The following is a 23,384-nucleotide window of genomic DNA, read 5'->3' as shown; positions in this document are numbered from 1 at the left end:
CATGGAAAAATAAAATATCTCTCAAAGAATAGTCACTGAAAGAACACATCTGAAAGAATCTGAGCATATGTTTTAATGGTTTTGGTATGTGATTTCACAAGTAATGTTTATGGAAATGCAAAACACAGTAGAACGCACAAGATGTATTTCTTACACAATACACAATTTCAGCACCTCCAGTGACAATAAATAAATACATTTTATTTTATATAAATTTTTAATCAATTTTACAGTATTGTTAGTGTACAACACATTTTTGTGATTTGAACAATCCTTTTAGCCAAATGGTTTTGGGTTTAGTAGAATGAAATCAAAAAAGAGATTTCAGTTATAAAAAATGTATTCCTAAATGGGATTCCTGAATGTGTTTTCTTTACTGTGTCTTTATCTTACTCTCAGATAAAAATACATTATATCACACTGTAGCCCGAAGGCTTCACATTAAATCAGATGCTGTTACAAACACACATTTTGTAGATTTGACATTGCCTGAGAAAGAGAAATTACGCAGATTTATTTTGCATGAAACTGAGAACATACTGTTGAGCAACAAAGATAGGAGAAAATGTTAAGCTACTCACAAATCAACAAAGTTAGATGGGATGATTTATGTATGGCATAGCCAAAACTAACAAAACTATTTATCAGTATATAAATTATCTGTAGGTTACATATAAATGCATTTCTACATTATATATAACAATTGAATATTTATCGTATATTTACATGTATGCCTAATGCAACTTTAGACATAAATATATATTCAGTAAATTACGCTTTACAAAAAAAATAATAAAATATCTCAGTCTGCTTCCAGAGATTTAAGAATAAATTAAGGCAACATGTGGAGGTTGACTCTTGCATTTGTCAAGGGCTAAAATCTTCCTACTTTCCATGTAACTGGTTTAATGGTTGGTATATGAACAAGAAAATAACTGTTTTGTTGAATTAAATGCTTATATGCCAATCTCTATACTCACTTGTTGGGCTGAATAATTGGCTACCTATGATTTAAGGATATACAAACTTAGAAAAATATATTCTCACAAGTTTAACATTTACAGAAACACAAATTCTTACAGTGAACGACTCACTTTAACACAATTGGAAAAATATTCGAATGGTGGCAGTTTGCAATTTTTGCATTTTACATTGGTTTTGCTTTTGTGTTTGAAATCAGAGCCAATAACATTTATAATACATACATTCGGCGGGAGTGCTTGAACAAATTTCCTCCACCTGAGAGTTGTAAATATCAAAGGCAAATTCTCCAAAATTATAAAAGTTTACAATCAGTTAAAATTCCTTTTCATTGATTTACTTTTACGTTAGTGTACCAATAATAAGCAAAGACATTTTGAATTGTATGACTGAGATTATGCTATGTTTCCAGCAGGATTACAGTAGGTGTAAACCGACTCTAATTGCAGATAATGCTCTTGCTTTTTTATATAATAGCAACAGGCCCCGTCAGTTTAGGAGTGAACACCGCCATAAAAAAGTAGTGGCTTTAAACATGTAACAGTGCCATGAAGAAAATACATACAATGACATAATGCATAGATTGCTGCAACTATGCTAAGTGCTATGTTTTCAAATCTTAAAAGGTGAAAGGTCATTAAAAGTTAACAGGAAATGGTATTCACAACTCATTTTACTTCCAAAATATAGCATAAAAATACGAAATAATTTCAGTGGTGGATGCTGGATTGTGAATTGTCTAAATGGCAATACAGCCGAAAGGAAACATTGTACCAGCAGTGAATTTTGCAGTAATGTGTATTAAAGTAGTTGGGGTCTCATGATAACTTCAAAGACTTGACTTAACAGTTCTTTTAAATTTTGATCTTTATAAGTGTCACCTCATCATAGGACACTATCTTTCATAGAAACAAAAAATCGACTTCCCACCAGGTTCCTCAAAAAACATTTCATTCCGTAGTTCTTAAAAGACCATTGTTTCTTAGTGTGGATAACATTTGGAAAATCTAATGAACCGTATTTCCATTATAAAGAACTTTTTGTGCAATGGAAAGGTTCCATCTTTACAGTGCTTCCATAAAAGATCTCAGCTCTGAAACAAGACCTTCTAATATATTTTTATAAATATGAATAATTATACCACTGTAGCAAGATATGAGAGGGAGAAAAGCACTTCTTTCAGGGCTTGGCTTGAGCTCTTTAAAATGTTTTAATTCGAGTGGTTTTATGTTCAGCTTATTGTTTTTGCTGCATTTGAGGCAGATTGCTTTCACGCACTGGACTACTATGGACTAATAGGATGGCATTAAGACTGTTGAGTCAACATAACCATTTCCCATCACCCTCATGCCTTCCTGTGGCATCCCATTGTTCAATTGGTAGATGACAGATTTGCTGGGGTGATATGGCTGCTGGGTTGTGCATTGATCAGCCTGGCTGTCCAAGTCCTGGCTGTAATCGTCCACGCACTGATGAGACGTATCTCTCTGCAGAAGCAGAATGTTATTTGATGTTACTTCTTTGACCCTGCTGTAGTCCTCCCCAGCATAATCGGACCCCTCGGGTTCATGGTTTGAATCCGAAAGGGGCCTAAGCAGTAGCATATTCTCTGGGTTGACCCTCTGGACCTCCACGTATTCCAGAGAATGCGACGGAGATTCGCCGGGAGCAGGAATGTCGAGGTCATCCAGGTTAAACTGGTTGTAGCTTTGGGAATGCCGGCAGGCTGGTTTACTGAAGCGGCCCTCCTGTTGCGGGATGTCCTGATGGTGTAGCTGATGGAAGTTGGTCGGCATTGTTCGTGCCGATGAATGGTTGAGGATCTCTGGGACGCTGTGGTAAACCGGTTTCACAGCTCCCACTTGGTAATGGTGGTGAGGCTGCGGAGACGAAAACACAACAGGCCAGGTCTTCACACGTCCATCAGAGGACTCTGGAGAACCAGGTTCGAGACCCTGGCATTCACTGCTTTCGGTAGAAGCCCAGCTGGTTTCTCCATGCTGGCTGTACTGATGTTGATCGCTTCCGCTCCCTTCCCGTCCCTCCATGCACTTCTCCAAAAGCAGCGTACGACTGTCGCAGCTTCCCCGGCCCGAGTCGCAGTCCGACGGGCTTTTGGACTTCATGCAGTCCTCCGATAGATCTTTACCGTCCAGAACCAACTCTTGCTCCTCATTGTCGTACACCTCAAGGTACTCCACTAGCAAGTCATCGTAATCGGTGGTTGGAGGGAAACCTTGGATCACCAGGGAATTGAAAACCTCCTCTGACTTTCCGTTCTGTAAAAAAAGCAAGTAGAGCAAGTGAGACAACTTCCTTAAAAATGCAATAAAAAATATGGCATGAGGGAAAATATCAAAACCTTTATAAAAAACTAAAACTGTTATCATTTACTACCCCTCAAGTTGTTCGAAACCTTCATGACTTTCTTTTTTCTGTTGAACACCAAAGAAGATATATTAATGAATGTTGGAATATTTGAAGAAGACCTACTATTCTTTCAATAATACGGAAGTCACCGGCTACCAGCAACTGTTTGGTTACCAACATTCTTCAAAACATCTTATTTTGTGTTTAACAGACAAAAGAAAAGTAAATAATGACGGAATTCTCATTTTTGAGTGAACTATCATTTAAGGCACTGGTGTTCTGTTTATTACTGTAAAGCTGCTTTGATGCAATCAGTATTGTATAAATACTGTATAAATAAATGGTTGCATAACATAATACTTAATAGCAACACAACCTGCAAAACATTGAAATTATGGAGTCTAACCTATAAAAAAAAAAAGGTTTTTTTGGACACAGGCCTTTTTCGAGGTGCATGAGTGATGTTTCTGTTACCTTGAGCAGTTGTTTGTCAAATCCCTTGATTTTTGGTCCAGGAACGGGAGGCAGCAAACAAAGCTTCACACTGAATACAAATATAAAAATCAGAATAAGATTGGAAAAGCTGGTACACTATTGTTTTTTCAAAGACTAAATAAATCCTTTAAATACTTAGAACATTCAAAAGGTGCTTAAATTGAGCTTAGATGCATTTTTATGATATTTTCCTGAGGTGTTTGAGAGTTAATTAATTTTCCTAATTTCTAGATCAATGCACAGTTAAGATCAATGTCTTTCAACATGTCATCCTGCTTGATCATAATATAAGCGCTATGGATACCGAAAAGGGACTTATCAAGAATGCGGATCAAAAGCTTTCACGTGTCCCGACAGGATTAAGAGATTAATTTTGGATCCTGTTCGTCCTTGTACTGTTGAAAATGCCTCCCATTATTTGACAATGTAATTAGTCTATCTTTGTCTATTTAAATCTGTGCCGAAAGAAACTGGCCTAAAAACTACATTTGAGAGTAAAGTGAGGTACTGCAAGATCTGGATCAATCCTCTAATGGCAGTTTAATCCTACGTAATGAGTATTCATCAGCAAGAACAATGATATGTATAAATGATTCGAGAAAATCTGATTTCAATTACACTAACAGCCATGACTTTCACATTTACCAATGGTGGTATTAGATGATCTAAAATAAAGTTCAAATAAAAAACAGACAAACTGTAACACACCTGTTTCGTTTCACGTTAAGAGTCCAGGTGAGTATGAGAACGATGAAGACAGAGAATATCGTGATCATGATCCACAGCGAACGCTCTCTGGGTATATCTATATATATTGCAAACACAAAATTAGGAAATATTGATGAATAGAGTACATGGATACTGCAGTTCACATCATCATAAAAAAGTAGGTAAAATTGGGTCACTGCATTTCAAAATGACAAACTCTTAAAATAAACAAGTTGGAACAGTGTGGTTTTTTAAAACGCTGTGAGCTGGAAACAGGCTGATCTCTGACTCATTTTGCTCTATTTCATGCCCGCCGCCGTCAGGTGCGACTCCCACCGGGCCTGACTTTCCACAGAAGCTCCCGGGCAACTGAGGCCCAGCCTCAAAAACCGTGAGCTGCTGAGGTTGTGCTGGCCGGGTGAAGATGAGTTCACAACTCCCCGGAGAAACCGAAGGCCTGTTGGTATTCCCTCTAGAACTGTCTGTGCTGCTAGATACATATGTGTCGAGCAGATTTGTTCTCAGGCTCAACGGGAGACCATGGACACGCAGATTTGGCTTGTCTTATGTGTCTATTTTCAGATATGACTATTTTTTTAATCACTCCTGGTGCACATTTTATATCTCCGGGGGCTGGCATTTTTCAGGTCTAACATCTATATTTATATTAAAATTTCTTACAATTGAAAATAACCCAAACTGTTATGCTGGGAATATAATTTGATGATAATAATAAAATTACATATTACATTACATACGTAATGTTTTTATTATATTATAATAAATACAAATACAATTCTATAAATATAAAAACAAATATTATATATTGTACTTTTTTAAAAACTGTAACCTTTTTAAAATATTAGTACAAATATTATAAAAAATGTAAATCCCGAAAAGTATATTCCCGAAAAGCCGAGTTTACTTTAACTACTTAAGAAAAATAAAGACTTACAATCGGGCATTTTGACGTAGGTGGTTTGGGTCCACTCGCTCCAGAACCCATGATCGGGTTTACATCGCACCTGCACCATGAACTCTTTATCGGGTGAAGACTGAATACATTGTAGTACTTCTGCATGCCAGCATCATATTCTAAAAAGATAAAGGAGCATAAGCTACCAATGAAACACTTTAGTCATTAATCAATAGGAAGAGATAGATAGATAGATAGATAGATAGATAGATAGATAGATAGATAGATAGATAGATAGATAGATAGATAGATTAATCAAATGTATTTAAAATAAATCATAAAATATTAAATAAAAAAATATCAAATATTATATTTGTTGCATCGCAAACTATGTTATTAAATATATATATATATAAATGTATTTGTGTGAATTCAGATATAAGTGGATGTTACTTAAATATTTACCTAGTTAGTATTTAAACTGAAGACAAACACATCATCAGCAATAATCATCAGCTACACATGTTGTCTCAGTTCATGAGCCAAATACTATTGCTCTCAGGTTACTCTGTCACTAGGCAGTCATTATTGGTCATGCCTCTGTGTTACTGAAGCGCAGCCTTTGGGGTGAAAAATCTGGTTTGATCTAGTCACTGTTGTTCTGCATATCTAGCCTTCCTCTGGTTTCTGCAGACTAATGAAGACACAAACGCAGACTGGGACAGTCAATGATTAAACTGCTCAGTGTAACAGCTGACTTCATGTCGGCTCACGGGCCGCATGTCTACTTGCCCTTAGGGATCCATTCATTTAAGATCTTGGACAAAGTCACAAACAAACAACAGCTAATATTCAACAAGTTGGTTGACAACACTAGTCCACGACACCAAGCATGTTGTGTGAAGTCGCCACGCTGCATTATTGATGTCTAAATAGTTGAGTGAAAACTAGATAACAAAAGTACATCTCATTTTCTGTTTTTTAAACCCACCTCCCATTCTTTATCTTTTTCTTGTTTAACTCGTAGCTGGTACAGGAGAGTGATCCACCCTGAGCGGGTGTCTGCCGTCCGAGGCTTCTCCCAGGACACTCTCACGAACGGGTCCTGGTCATCATGGACCACGACTGCCGTCACGTTCTCTGGAGTGTTTGGTTGAACTGTGGCAGGAAGTGCATTGGAAAAATACACAATGGTTAAACCTACTGATCGCTCGCTTTAACACAATTATTCCGATCTTTAGTGCTATTTTTATGAGTACATTTGTTTCCGCTGCAATTGTTTAATAAACACACAATAAACAGTAATATTAGGAAATTACATTTAAAATAAGTTACAGTTAAAAAACGCATGTGATCATTCAGAAATCGATAATATGCCGATTTGCTGTTCGAGAAACACTTATCGTAAAGTTCAGAAGAACAGCATTTATTTGAAATAGAAATCTTTTGTAAAAACCTGTAGGTGTTTACTGTTACTTTTGATTTATTTAATGTGCCCATGCTGAAAAAAAAAATAATTACAGTATTAATTTTAAAAAAGATACTCTTTCAAATGACAGATTCATATTTTTAGAGTAAAGCAAAAATTCTGTTATTCTCACTCTCATGTTGTAAAAACCTGTATACTGTGCTTTCTTCCATGAAACCCTGAATGCTTTTCTGAATGATTATGCTTTATAATGGAGTATAATCAAAACATACAGTAACCAAGGCCTTTTAAACTCCAAAAAGGACGCTTTAAACCAAGTCTTTTAAAGCTATACAATAGATCTGTAGAAGGAACAGACTGAAATATGTCATTGCTCTCAGCTGTTAAATCTCATTTGCTTATATTGAAACATGCCCCCAGCCCCTATTGTAACTTAACGCTTTGATTATATAAAAAAGAGCTGCTGTGAATGTCTTTAAACATCTCATTTAAAAATGCCATGCAGGTTTGAAACATGAGGGTGAGTAAATTACATAATTTTCCTTTTTGGTGAACTATTGATTTAACACTCAGCACTAAAACGCAACACAAAACAAGTTTTTTCCAGTTTGAGGGCGAAAAACTACTCGACACCTAATAAGGTCAAACTAAGTGACCTTTGCGCACAAATTTGCTGAAGGAGGAAGAAGGAAAGAACAGAAAAGCGTGCTTCTTATTCGAATGAATGTTTCGCCCCTTCAGCATAAATAAAAACATCAGTTAAAGATTAGTCTCAGTTATAGTTGTACATATGAGTTAATGATAAGACGGAATGAATGAACAAAACGTCAGATCAAAGGATCGTGACCTTGCAAACTGTTTGGGATAAAACTAAAATTGCTCCTAAAAGTAAACTATTTTTAAATTAGCCTTATGGCACAACGCAGTAGAGAGCATGTGACCAATGTTCTTAATAATGTTCTTTTGCTACAGTGATTCCATACAGCAGCAGTAAAATCTGCAGTACTATTATGAGCTTAGATTAGAAATAAATGACACATTTATGCAGAAAAGATGGTGAGAGAGGCAGAAAAGGAGATAATAATTAAAGAGAGGATCCTATGTACTGTACAAAGTAATTGTTGGAAACTCATTAGCATACCTATGTAGGCCACATCCACCTCTACGGGGTCTGAGATGTTCTTCCCCAGGGCATTGGTGGCCACCACAGTGATGTTGTAGTTGACCCAAAGGGACGTGTCGTTTTTGTTGAAGAAACACGAGTTCTCGCCCGCCGTTCTGTAATCCGGGCATTCGTAGACCGTTTCCGAGCTGCGTATGAGAGATATCAACAGAAAGATGTAGACAAAAATACAAGCTAGTCAGTTTGTGTCCTAAACAGAAAAACAGTATTCATGTAACAACAATACTCGTGTTGATATCATAAAATTAAATCAGATTAAATAATCTGCTTGGTTTTTTTTTAATAAACAGAAGATTTGTGGCATTACAATAAAAGTCTGTTAGCTTTAATTCTAATCATTCAGAAGTTTTTTAAAGGAATAAATACTGCTGTTCAGCGAGGATGAAATTAATTCACCAAAAGCCTTTATAAAAAATTAATTTCAAATGAACAAAAAATATTATTAATCAAAGAATCCTGAAAAATTATAACGGTTTATATTAATATATTTTTTTTAATCATTAAGTGGATTAAATCATGCGCACGTTAGCTGATGCAAATGCAATTGGTTCATAGCAATTGTTGCATCTTAATAGAAATTAATACAAATTTAAATAGAAAACTGTTCATTTAATTTGTCATACAATAATCATTTTGCTGTTTTTACTGTATTGTGAGCATACAAGACAAAACTCTGAACAGTAGTATATTCGCAGTGTACTCCTTAAAGTTGACAAAATAAGGCTTTTTTGTTGCAGTTATATGCAATTAATATACAGTAGTTTCTTGGAAGAAATGGACCCAAAATATTGATGTTTCATTACGATGATGCAAATTATGCTTCAGCCAGAAAATCTGTTCTTAAAAACATTTATTCATTGCTGCCTTGACATATCAACATATCCAACTGTATTAAAATTAATTCTACGAATTATTAGATGCGGTGTTTGTGTACAGTATCGTCTGAATCACAGTCCGTAATGTTGGCAAAACACTTCACGGCACTAACGAGGATCCGCTCTGATGAATATCTGAAGAGTTATTGGACAGGGTGCGCGGGTATGTCTGTGTATTTTCTGGAGGTAAGTCATGTATGTTTCTGATTATTTCGCGTACGCGCTCAGAAACGAAGGGAAATATACACGTGGCGGACAAAAATGTTTAAACAGCTTATTACCAAGAAATTAGACTTCTGATACCCGTTAGGAGCCAAAGACAAGGGTAAATACGATCATTAAAAACTAAGCAAATTTTAAAAATGAGCTGTTTTCTCAGTTTTCGAAAGGGAAAAGGTAAAATGGAGACTGACTTTTCTAGACAGTAGTAGAGGGCGTAGGTTGTGGGCAGACCTCCATCATCTCCAGGCTCCCACCAGCACGTGAAGGTCTCCTTCTCTGGAGAGCGGCAGCTTGTGAGTCTGGGTTTGCCTGGCGGACTGACACCTGTGGACATATTGCGCATTTCATTATTCAATTCCACATCATGCTACATGACCATCTTGTCTGAAACATATATAAGACTGTACATGATATTGTCAATTTAGCAGATTGTCTTACCAATTTATTCCCAAAAGCGCCTAACACCAAATTTAGCATTTTTAAAATGTATTTGGCAACTTTTGATAAGTGACTCGGACAATAAAAACGCACATCACGTATTAGCAATCATTAGTAATAGTAGAATTAGTAATCATTCAAAAATAACTTAGTTTAGCAAATTTTAGAAATAAATTAACCTTCCTTTAGTAACTTTCTCAGAAAATTTGTTGGCAGGATAGACTATATATATATATATATATATATATATATATATATACATAAACAGTGTGTGTGTATATATATATATATATATATATATATATATATATATACATAAACAGTGTGTGTATATATATATATATATATATATATATATATATATATATATATATATATATATATATCATGTAAATACAATGCAAATAATTGTTTGTATCAGTGAATCCAAATTTTGATTTTGAGATCCAAATTAAATTTTTAGTCAAATTTAGATTTTGATCCAAAATTGTACTTTTAAATCTTTAAATTGTACTTTACCTTGAGTATTGCTTTTATAATATAGTTTAAATCAATTTACATTTGAATATATAAAACCACAAAATGCTGAACTAAATAAATAAAATACAACAAAAACAGCAATATTGTGAAACAATTTAAAACAACTCATCTATTTGAATATATATGTTATAATGTAATTTATTCCTGGGATGAAATAGCTGAATTTCCTGCATCATTAATCCAGTCGGTCTCCGATCGTCATTCAGAAAACATTGTAGTACCTATATCTATATCTCATATCTAATACATTTCTGCTTGATGTTATGCATTCTTTGATGAATAAAAACAGCATTTATATAAAATAGAAACTTTTTGTAACATTATAAATGTTTTTTTTCAATTTCATTAAAAATGGCAAACGATTAACTTTTTAAAAAAATGTTACTGGTCTTTTGAGAACAGTATGCATGCATATGAATTTGCCAGATTGTACTGCTTATGGTAAGTTCATATGCAATATAACATGACTCCTAACGCTGCTCACCTGCTGCTTGTGATATTAATTTGGTAATAAAGGTCAAAATCAGCACAGCGCCAGAGTTCTTCATCGTCCCTGATGGCTTCTGAACTCCTTAGATCTGTCAGTGAGAGACAAGAGTGGAAAAGTGAGATTTTCATTGACATAAAAAAACCTAATAATATAATGATAATATAATAATGGCAAGCAAATAAAAAATAATAGGCTACATACTAAAACTAAAGAGAGTAGATACAGCAACTGTAATTGATTCACATGTTCATTAACCTTCTGTGTTCAGTATAAATATAAGATACTATGCATATTGTAGTATAAAGAACCATCGCAATGAATCAGACACCGAACACTGAAAATGTTCACTGTCACTTGAAAATAACTGCTCCTTAAAACAGAGCAGTCAAATAAGCCACTTCTGATATATAAATGTGATTTAGCATTCATTTGATATTTTTTCTGTTAGGTCAGATTTCATCATCTTTGATTGTGTAGAATCACGCTTCGTGCAAGAAAGTGTTTTAGCACAAGTGTTTTTTGGTAACACTTTAAAATAAGGTGTCATTTGTTAACATCAGTTAATGTATGAACTAACACGAACAAACAATGAACGATGCATTTATTGAGCTATTTATTAATCTTTGTTAACATTAGTTAACAAAACTACTTCACAGTGCATTAACTAATGTCAACAAACACGACTTGTGATTTTTAATAACGCATTCGGTTGTTGATTATTGCTCTTAGTTCGTGTTAACTAATGTTGTTAACCCACGTTAGCTAATGAACCTTATTGAAAAGTGTTACCGTGTTTTACACGTACATCAAACTGAAGACATAATGTTTTACACTTGTATTTGTCACAATAATCAAATGTGTGAACATACACTGAACATACAGTAAACAATACTTATCCATCGCGTCCGCACCTTACCACACTTTCTTAATAATCAGCTCCTTTGGAACATCTTATGAAAGGACGAAATGAATCACGACCTGTTCGTTTTAGAGAACAGAGCAATTCTGCTCAGCCCAAGTCACTTCGACGCCGTGAAAGCTACCATCTATATTTCATGAGGTTTTGCAACCGACTGCCAGTTAAAAATATAGTGGCCATCAAACTGCCACACTCTTCACTCTTCATGTAAAAGAGCACACCTAGTGTGGGAATTTTTCCACTAGTTTTATGAGTAATTTCTCTGTGTTTATAACTTCGAGGCAAAGGTCTTACGCTGTGCTTTTCAACATCCCCTTTCAGCCGAAATGCTGTTATTGGCGTCTGAATATTCCAGAACGACTCATAAAACAGACAGATCCAAACAAAAGTCTATAGAAACAATTGAGCTATCATCATGCCAGACACGCAGATAAACAAATGTACAGTTTTTAAGGTTTAAAAGGAAATATTTGGTCAACTTCAGTAATTTCTGTATGTGTAACAGCTCAAGATAGCTGAGTTTTCTTAGAGACTTGTTTTAAAACGATGTTGTGCCCTACCATACGAACAAGCGACTTCAAAACAGCCATGCTGAATAGGGGTTGAATATTTATGACATATTTTAAAAACTCCTACTATCAGATATTGACAACATCACCTTTAATGCTAAACTATTATAGATGCGGTATATTTAGTAATTCATGTAATTTTATACAAAATGTTACATTTTACTTTTGGTAAACTAAAAATTAGCCTACATTAGCTGTGACTTAAACACGAGAGACAAGAGAGATCTGAGGACAGAAGCTGACCTTCTCTAATGAATAGACATGAACAGCCAAGACTATAAAGTTTTTAGTAAATCACTGATCATGTTGTAATGTTATATGTTGCCACATCTTTACAGAGCCAAAGAAATATAAGAGCATGTTAGAGCCGGGACATTTTTGGGTTGTCCTATTACCCACAGACCTTTGCTTTATTCTATTTTACACTTTTATTCACACAATCACACACTAAATCTGTTCCTTTACTCTCAAGGTTGAGTTATAGGCTAAGGTTCTGAGGGAAAATGAGCAAAAATGGCAACAATTCTGTAAATTACAAAATGTACACTGATTCATCTATTATACAAAGTGTAGGGTTAAACAATAATCATAACGGGAAGAAGAAGAAATTAGCTGTGCAATTTAGGATGCTACTTATCTTTTTGTCAGGAAAAACTTCAACATTTCGGAAGAATGTTAGCAACTGATTTTGAGTCAACTTGCAAATATTTCTGTAAAGTTTAAATCAATTGCTCATCTCTCCCATTAATGGTCATAGTAATAACTCTCAAAATTAATCACTGACATATATCTGGACGGATGACGGTCATGACCTGTGTACCTCTGACCTGATCTCATAATGCACCGACACACAAACTGTCAGAAGACAAGTCCTGACTGATACTAGCGACTAAAATAAATAGCCACGAATTCTGCACTAACAGTCATTTGTTTTCACTAGCATTGAGCCTTGAGAATGAATTCAACCTGCACCGACAAGCATTTGATCACAACCTAATCAATGTTTTTTTTATTTTTTATCATGCTGGCTGTTTCCTCACTTGAAGTATCAGTTTATGACACTTTATGATTATAAGTGGGAAGCACGGGAATAATACGCCAATACATTTAGCATCTGACTCCGCTGCGGAATCTGCTTAATCTCCTGCATTAATCTGATGACAAAAATAAGCACTAAGCACATGGAAAGCATGATATTAGGACCGCAGATTGAGATAGACGTAAACATGACAGATAGAAAATGAGAGGAAGAGAGAGAGAGAGAGAGAGCAAAGAACTTTTATTTCCCCTTGTGAACAGGGTGGCATCACAGATTAAGAAAGGAAAAAAAAAACCTTCTCCAGCTGGCATATACTCCATATCTGATTATGTAAGAGATTATATCATCATAACAGAAAGACCCGGTCAAACTGTGTTGGGCTTTATTTTCCAGTGCAATGCATAGTGGAATGGCGCATGAACCTGACCTGACACAAGCTGGCAGCCCTATAGAGCCTCAATGAGTTCAACAAGCATGAAGATTGAGGGAGGCCATGGGATTGTTACTTTCCATCATGAATGGTTCAGTAAACCTACAACTCCAATATTCATCTGTTGGCTCGGGATGGGTTGGTATACTGGTATTTGAACTATTTCTGCAGGGGTTTTGAGCCCCGAAGTAGACATGGTGATGGGAAAAAAATTATATGGAAGGGAAAACTCAGCAAAAACTCCTGTGTTCCTCTGACAAAATGTGGGATCACTTATTAAACATTTGCTTTTCCACAAGAAATTTTGCGTTTTCTCACAAAACATTTGTGTTCTATGGAGCCCTGCACATAACATGAAGGGAAAAAAATCCCCACTTCCTGTCTACGTTAGTGCTGCAATTAGTTAGTGCTCATGAAATATTTGAGTTCTTTTACAAAAATATTGTTTCCTCGATAGACTTTTCCTGAAACAATATATATATATATTTGTATTACCTCATATTTCTATCATAAGTTTCTCAGGAAAATGCATATGTTTTTTTGAGTGGATGCAAAATTTCCTATCTGTAAACAGCATAGAAAAAATATGGAAAAAAAAAAATCCCTTTATGGGCTCTATAGTTTCAGAATAAATATCTGCAAAAAAAATGTATTTTATTTATTGCTTTCTTATTAATCAAAGACAAAAGAATCAAGTGATCTTTCTGCCCTCAGGTTGTTCCAAACCTGTTTGACTTAATTTCTTGTTTAAACGGTTTTCAAAGTTTTTCCCAGTATTCTTTCTTTCTCCTCACTTTTACTCTACTCTACTTCTCTCAGAGGCCTGTCTCCACTGAGTCTGTCCCAGCCCTGTATCTCTTCAGCAGCGCTCTAGTTTCTGCCTCTTGCCCCCAAATCTAGGACTCTCTTTTGTCATCTGTCAACAGGCCAAGAACAATTAATGAAATTCAAAGCATCTAAGTCATCTGTTGAATTTAGTGACTTGACTTAACCGTGAAAAACTGCACTTTAAACAACTTTAAACACTTCTCTTAAGCTGCCTGATCCCAATATCTTCTCATGTTGCCCGACTCTGGTCAGTGTTAAATACTCTTCAGTACCAAGGACAGCAGCACGACAGCTGCCCAAAACCTCAAGACAAGATTTCGTTTTTTTCTAAAAATGTATTTTTTTTCAAAAAATGGCTACAATAAATCCGCACAACCAATTAAAAATTTTAATAATAAACAACAAATGTTAAGTCAGTGGACCTCTATCAAATCATGGCAAAAGCCTACTTTTAAAAAAAACGCTAGTGTTATTTTATTATCATCGACATACTGTTATAGATTTAATTTTGAATAAGTTTTTATTTTAATATATTCAGTTCTCCTTTAAATTGTAAAGTTTTAGTAATTTTGTAGCAGGTTTAAATATTAGATAATGATTAGATTTGATTAGATAAAATATTAGATTTGATTTCAGTTTAAGTGTTATTTTAGCACATCAAAAAAAACTAAATAAAAAAGAGAAATGTTGCTGAAATAAAACAAGTGCACACTTTTTTATATTTAATAATGTACTTTTTATGTCTAATTTCATCTGATTATATTTCAAATAACAATAATTTAAATAATTTACATTTTAGTTTTAGTTGGCAAAAAAGCTTTTTTAGAAAAAAAAATATATTCTAATATTTTAGCATTACTAAGTTTTCCAACGGCACAGTAAACATTCTTAAAAAAAAACATTTATCTGCTTACTTATTTATTTAGAATCTGTCATCTAATTGGTCTCTTGTGCATTAACCTTAATTGGCAATCAATCAGTAAAGCTATAAAAGAGTGCGGGTTGATGACCCCGTAATCTTCAAAACAGAATCCCCGGGCCAAGATTAATCCAATAATGAGACCGCACTGCACAAACAGGCGTATCTGACTGCAAGAAGTATATCATAGTTGTTCTACAAGTTATTCCTGCCTCAATCTATTAATGGCCTCATGCGAGACCTTTCCAAAGGTAACAAGCCAGAAGTAATCTCGCATTGATTTATTGACTGGAATGAATTGCACTCTGAACTGTTGCAGAAAAGCCACTGACAATCAGTGAACCCAACAGGCTTGCAACTTGGTCCTGTCAAATGAAAATTCAGACACGGTGGTGCCTGTGGTGAGGGCAAACACAACATTATTATCATCTCATACCTTCTAACAGTACAGCAGCCATTGGTTTATTGTGTGTGCTCCTGATGGCATTATCCACTCTCTGGCGCTTTGATTTTAAGAATGTTCCTTTTGATCTGATAATTGGCATTAGAAGATTTCCCTCCTACCGTTTACAGCTATCTTACATAACTTCCAAGTGGGGGTAAGCCGCTAAGCCGGGTGAACGGTAGCAAGCAGGGGCTTGTCGACAAGTCGGAACGTATCTAAAGATTATCTAGCAACTCGCTCTCTCTCCCACCCTCCACTCTTCTCTGCCATTTCTGTCTCCTATAATTCCATAGATTGTCCTCTGAGAGGTCTTGCTAGCATTAGGCATCGATGTTGTCAGGTTAAAGCCATGAAAAGATCTAGGAGGATTACCTGACCTAATTTTTGCTCCATCATTTTACCTGCAACATGAGGTTTTACATCTGCACTGTGAATCAAGAGGAACTAATTAATTGATTTAATATATGGGTTTTAACAATACATGACCACAAAACCAGTCACGAAAGGTGAATAAATAAGCTTTCCTTTGATGTATGGTTTGTTAGGACAGGGTAATGTTTGGCTGAGATACAATTATTTGAAAATCTGAGGTTGCAAAAAAATCTGATCAGCATATTTCTGAATGACCATGTGACACTGAAGACCGACGTAATGATGCTGAAAATTCAGCTTTGCATCACAGCTATGAATTAGATTTTAAAATATATTCAAATAAAAAATGTCACAAATTATTTTGTAATATTGCCATTTTTACCACATTTTTAGTTATTTAATAAATGCAGCATTTGGAGAGCAAAAGAGAAATATTAAATGTTTTGTAGATTACTAAACCTTATAAAAATGCAATATATAATAGACTATTGACTTCAGAAATGGCTAGGAACTATTAATTTATACTAAGTACAAATATTGAGTTATGTTGGGTGCATGTCTGTCATAGTTTGAGTATAGTTACACAACAACATATAGGAAGTGCAATTTTCTAATTAGTATGGCTATATTTACCATTTAACCTATTGCTCAAGACAGCTGTTCAGTCAAAAGATGGCATGGTGCTTGTAGTCATAGCAACAAAATGAGAAGAGAACATAATTGTTTTGTTTGCTTCAGGAAATCCACAGGTACATGCAATTAATCCTATAATGTTTACATTTGTATGGCTATTAAAAGTATTTGACAAAAATATATATATTGTACTGTAGACTGTAGATATATATATATATATATATATATATATATATATATATATATATATATATATATATATATATATATATATATATATATTATGCAAACAAAAACTTTTATGTTGAATGCAATTAATCACTTGATAGCACTAATATAAAATCTCATAATTCTGCCTCTTGTATTGAAATTGCGAATATATCTCACATTTATCTCATAATTGTGATTTTTCACATTAATTGTAAAACTCGCAATTGCTTCTGTATGTTCCTCCCTCCCCAAAAAAAGCTGTAAATAAAGACAACTGGAGCACAAACTATTTCAATCTTTTTGCTTCAAAATTTCATATTCAATTCATTACGTTACTTGCCAATTCTTTGTAAGTAATTGTAAAATTTACTAGCAAGTGAATACAGTATCTACGCCCCTTTCTTTCCACCGTACACAGGGCATGTTGTCACATGCCAAAGGTCTGTCCAAGAAAGACAATTAAATATTTCCTAGAACGGGGGACATCTGTTTAGATATTATCCAGAATTTACTGGAAAACCATAGCAGGAAGCAACGGTAAAAGATGCTCTCAAATAGAAACTTTCACGGTCGATTTACACTTTTTGTTTTCTGACAGTTTATCAGACATTTGTGATTCTACAGCGTGTTGTTGTTTCAAATACTGTTTCCAGCCCCCGCAGCGAAACTCTTCAGCGGTTGCATCATACTTCACCATCCAGCACAGGCCAGATCCAGCCCACCTCCTCCTCCTCCTCATCAGAGGTGTAAAGTTGCACTACGGTGGGTGACATAGACCTGAAAGGTGATCGGCCGTGAGCCAAATCCAGACTAACGTTAGGGATTAGGATCGTTACACTGTTGACGGGTGGACCTGTGTCTTCTTTGGGGACCTATCTAGTCGCCTTGGTGGGCGGCGATAACCGCTTAAGACTAATTAACACAAATCTCTAAAGCAGTCTGTCGTCATTCAGGCATAATTAGATCACACCGAAGATGTAAATTTGTGATGAATTACTAATGACACACTTAATTTACTTATTGGTTTACAAGATTGCAGCAATAAAATAACAGGCATGCCTTTATTGAATTACCTTCTTTTTCTTAAAGGGATGGTTGTGGAACCTTGTTTCCAACAGAATAAAATATAAAAAAGATGTGAGACATAAACTCAGAATTCAGAGTTTTTTTTCCTCACAATTATTTTTTTTTTTGGGGCCTTCACAATTCTGACAAAACACTTAGATAGTTCACTCGAACTTTTCTAAATAAATAAATGCATGCATGAATGAGCAAATAAATTAGTAAATAAATGAATAAATAAATAAATGAGTTAATGGATAAAAGAAAGGAACAAATGGATAAGTAAAAAAAACTTAACAAATTGATATATAAATGATTAAATAAGTGTATAAATAAACAACTAAATAAACAAATGAGTAAATAAATAATGAAGAAATGAATGAATGATTAAACAATTAAGTAAATAAAAAAATAAATAAATAATAAAAAAAAAAAAAAAAATATATATATATATATATATATATATATATATATATATATATATATATATATATATATATATATATATATATATATATATAAATTAATAAACAATCAAATGGACAAACAACAAACTAATAAATGATTTACTAACTCTAACCAAAAGTTCTTTCCTCTGCAGATTACAGAATATGACATTCTGAAGAGTTGTTTTGTCCATACAATGAAAGTCAATGGTGTCCAAAGTATCAAAAAGCAAATCAGGCTGTCATTTCTGAAAATACCTTCTTTTGTGTTTCAAAAATGAATAGATTTGGAACAGCTTGTAAATGATGACAGAACCGTAATTTTTGGGTGAACTACCCCTGAACACACAATATGGATCATTTCAATCACAATAAAATCAACTTAGCTTCCAAATTTTTTATGTAGTTAAACGTACGATCTGTGACGCAGTAATGAATAGGCTTTTGGTCCAGAGATATTTTAACGTAAGTGGGGCTGCATTATGAATCAGCCTGTCAGGAATGCATCTGGATTTGATATAAAATCCTGCTTTATATTCACAAGCTGTCTAAGACATACAGAAAGCAAAGAGAAGTAGCATGTGTAGTGAGCAAGACCCAAAATATTCTTCGATGTTTGTATAGATAAAAATGGGCATTGTTGTTGCAATAACAGGACGCCTTAAATTAACGGTGAAACCAGTCGGACTAGCTCTATGTAATCTAGACAAATATCAGCGCTTGTCAACTCACATTTCTGCAAGACCAAGATGGATTTATCCATGGTTGCTTCACCCATTTTCCCACAGTACATTTGCAACAATTTGCTCATGTTACGTTACGTGGTATTTTTAATTGACTTTGAATGGCTTCTTTTAAAATCAGCTCAACAAACTCCAGTGAATGGCCTGAAAGCCAGAGTAATGTTCCATTATGTCCATTAATCAATCATGTAAACTCTAATTCAAAAGCTCGGTGGTTAATTTCAGTCATTATTTATTAGCAAAGGACAGTCCTGCATGAATAGCACAAACTACAGCAACTGAGAAAAAAAACAACTAAATTTTGTCAGTGGCTCACAATGTAACATTTTTTTTATTTACAATAAAAAATAGCACATTTTAAAACTGTATTTTTCTTTGATCGCATATGTCAAGCTCTAAAAAGAACAAAAACTTCCATAACAGTTCATAAATTACCACAAAAGTAGTCCATATGCACTTATCAGGTCTATTGATATCTATCCATACAGTGGATTTTAAGGAAAAGCAGAATGCCAAGTAATTATTAAATGAAAAAAGTATGAGATTTGTATTTGCATAAGATTATGTACTGTTTTATATTATTTGTATTAAATTTATTATATAAAAAAAAAATCATATATCTGTCCAAAACTATTTTTGCTTTTTCTAATGAAACGCCCCCATGCTAAATTTTAGATGTTAAACTTTTTTTACAGGTTTATTATTTATTGCATATTAAAAGCAGACCTGTTGTTTGCTTTACAATGATAACTTTGTGCTCAAAAATTTCCAAATATTATAAGAGTTTAAATTTGGATTGCTGTGCAACTGAAGTGTCTGGTACATTCTAGTTTTTAATAGATAGATAGATAGATAGATAGATAGATAGATAGATAGGATGGATGGATGGATGGATGGATGGATGGATGGATGGATAGATAGATAGATAGATAGATAGATAGATAGATAGATAGATAGATAGATAGATAGATAGATAGATAGATAGATAGATAGATAGATAGATAGAGCTGTTAGTTATTTATGATCATCCGGAATGACTCTAAACTGCTTGTACATGTTATCCAAACACATGACTGTACAGTTCTGTTCTTGGTCAAACACTGTAAAACCTGTTGAGATAAAGCCTTCAAATCATGCTCTTGAGTACTCACTGCTCAGTGCGTCTCACTGAAATGGTAATAAACTGAATGATTAATACTGGAACTTCCTGTATTCCGTGACTTTACAGTGTTCTTAGTGGCCATGGAAAAACACTGCATCAGAATGTGGAAAGATATCATGACCTATAAAACTTTTAGCATCAGAGGACGTATTTGCCAAGAATCTCCTGATCTGGGCCGGTCTATAAAAGCAGAGATGACTAAGATATTTTTAATTGCCTAGTTTCTCATTTTTGCAGCAAAGATCTACGCTGGACTCTCCTGGTTATGCCTGCTTCTAGTGGCACGGAGGGACAGTTAATCACACAAGCACAGCTGTTACCAAACTTAAAGCCATTTCTGGTAGAGGAACATTTTCATTAACAGATCGATGTGGCTCTAGGCTTCGCTTCATGAAAACTGGACAGCTAAAAGCAATACGAATGTAATACAGTCCTGCGTGAATAGCAGAAACTATTCATGTTTGAATATTTGAATTTATTTAAAAAATTAGTCTATTACCGGTCTATTCATTCAAATCACAGCAAAAGTAGCCCATATGCACTGTATATCAAGTCTACTGATATCTGTACAGTGGATTTTAAGGAAGAGCAGAATGCAACATAATTATTATGTGTTATATTTGTGAACTGCGAAGGGAAACCATTTTCAATATATCGACTTAAATTTAATGAACATTTAATGTCATTTTAATGAACTTTTTTACGCAACCAACCGAGTAAACCTCTTCAAAAATGACTCATTCTGAAACGCAAACAGTCTGAAATGACTTTACAACAGTGACACAGAATCTGTACTTCACATAGACCTGATGATGCCAAGCAATAAAAGCATAAAGTTATGCAGAAGTGAGTGTGTTCAAACACAGTAAACAGGTCAGCGCTGAACAGAAAACTAAAAACCCTCACAAGCCCCTCTTCAAGACATAATATACTGTATAAAAAGCTACAAAACAGGTTTATATATACATACAGTATATGTGTGTGTGTGTGTGTGTGTGTGTGTGTGTATAACTGCAACCGTTCAGTTAGACCCGTTGGCCAGACTCCACTTCAATACTCTCAGGCAGGCTCTAATCAACAAGAATTGGCAAGTAACATCATGATAGAAAGACTTTTATTAGCTGACTCAATAAACAGCCAGAGTAATATGTAAGTGTGTCGAACCCTTTCATTGATACAATCAGCTGAATGGCCACTTACAGGGGCAGGTCTCGGTTTAATCAGGTTAAGAAGCTATTGTCCGCTTTTCCGGTGCATCCAGTACCCAACACTAAGCACAGAGGCACTGGATTTGACTGGCTTTATGCATACGAACAGCAAATTAATATTCATTTTTGAGATTTTTTTGCTTTGTCTGACCTCGGTTTGTTGATTAGATCAAGATCAAGAATTAAGATTATTTGTATCGTATCATCAATAAGTGAATATTGTATCAGGATATAAAGTGATTAAATCAGCATTAAATCAGTAGAACAAAATAATAAGACAAACAATGCGACCAAAAAGATATTTCATTCATTTTTAAACCAGTTACCCAGCTAAAACGGTCCATATTCCGGACTATAAATATTCTAATCAATATTCAAATGAGATGCCCGCCTAATGTTGAACAAACCACCCCTTAACTCTGAAACATAACAAGTCAGCTATTATTGACTCTCACTGACAAACTAGAACACTGAAGACTTCACAGCCATTCTGTCCTCTTATTCCCGGGATTAGACCAATGCAAAGCTCATTACATAACGAACGCCTATATCAGCACTTTCCACCCGCTAATATAATTAGACTGTAAAGCCCTGCTCTGATTCTGGGCCAGAGTGAGGCTGCTTGATGGTCACGTCAAAATCAAAAAGATTTAAGTCACACTTTACATCACAGTGCCTGTTAAGTGTGTAATAATGAATTATAATAGAAGCGTGAACAATGATAACGTGCAGCCTTCTGCATAATATAAATTGTGTGCAGCTGTAGTTCATTAATGTTATTCAAAGATTCCATATTTTTAATACAATAAATATATTCTATACAAACTCTTTAATGTAAAGCGTGACCAGCATTTTACACACTGATTTGACTATTTGTATATATAGATATATACTATCTATAGTCTATCTATCTATCTATCTATGTATCTATCTTTCTATCTATCTATGTATCTATCTATCTATCTATGTATCTATCTATCTATCTATCTATCTATCTATCTATCTATCTAACTTGAATGGATGTAGCTAACTTATATGTTACCATGAAGCATGAAGCATGAAGTTCTTACATGTAACTAATAACTATCTTAACTAACAATCATCGTAAAGTTGCTTAAATATAAAATATTTAAATTAAGTAGATTTAAACGTGACATTAATTACATAATGAATACCTAGTTCGGTAATCTTTTTGATTTCACCGTTCAGTTTAATCGCTCAATAGAACATTTCGATCATATTCTGATCCACATGCTATATATTTTTTTTCTCGTTCGAATTTAATCAAGTGCATTCAGTACAACGCCTTCGAGATCTCTCAGGGCAGAAAAGTATGAGTGCTGCGCTTACCTGCTGTTCATAGGGCGATGATGTGCTCTTACAATCCCGCTTTAATGATCCGGCCAGCAGGAAGGCTACATTGAACTGGCGGATTTCTGCTGTTCTCGCTTATGTAACCGAACGCTCGCAAGCTTAGTTGGTGTCTTGAGCAGATGTGCGCTCCTACAACTCTCAGGTAAGTCAAATGCCTTCGGGTGATGGATCTCTCCTGTCTAACTGGGTTGACTGACAGTGGGCGTGGCTTTACTGCTCAGCTCCTCCCACATCAGCTCCTCCCGCTCCGCTCAGTGAGTGTACTTAGTGTATTGTCGTTTTTATAATAGGCTACATTAACAAATAATGTTATAATATATATATATATATATATATATATATATATATATATATATATATATATATATATATATATAT

At 34.5% G+C, this 23,384-nt stretch overlaps 1 protein-coding gene and 1 long non-coding RNA gene across 3 annotated transcripts in view; one reads left to right on the top strand and one right to left on the bottom strand.

Moving 5' to 3' along the window:
* Positions 1 to 23,384, top strand: part of LOC122326300 — a 39,561-nt gene that overhangs the window by 11,510 nt on the left and 4,667 nt on the right. The window contains exon 3 of one of the 2 annotated variants that reach the window (XR_006247461.1): positions 13,568 to 14,915. The exons of the other annotated variant lie outside the window; for it this stretch is intronic. This is a non-coding gene — a long non-coding RNA (uncharacterized LOC122326300). Of the gene's footprint in view, positions 1 to 13,567; positions 14,916 to 23,384 lie in introns of those variants that run through there. 2 annotated transcript variants of the gene reach the window in all.
* On the bottom strand, positions 51 to 23,172 carry prlra (prolactin receptor a). The gene is given in 10 exon segments (XM_043221060.1): positions 51 to 3,260; positions 3,826 to 3,895; positions 4,555 to 4,651; positions 5,510 to 5,599; positions 5,602 to 5,649; positions 6,458 to 6,628; positions 8,041 to 8,210; positions 9,371 to 9,503; positions 10,642 to 10,735; positions 22,983 to 23,172. Coding segments are annotated over 9 exon segments (1,830 nt in total). The 5' UTR covers positions 10,706 to 10,735; positions 22,983 to 23,172; the 3' UTR covers positions 51 to 2,273.

This window comes from Puntigrus tetrazona, chromosome 21, assembly GCF_018831695.1.
Source record: "Puntigrus tetrazona isolate hp1 chromosome 21, ASM1883169v1, whole genome shotgun sequence".
Classification (NCBI taxonomy): Eukaryota; Metazoa; Chordata; class Actinopteri; order Cypriniformes; family Cyprinidae; genus Puntigrus; species Puntigrus tetrazona.
Note: the sequence above shows the minus strand (reverse complement) of the source record. Positions and strands in the feature narration are given on the sequence as shown.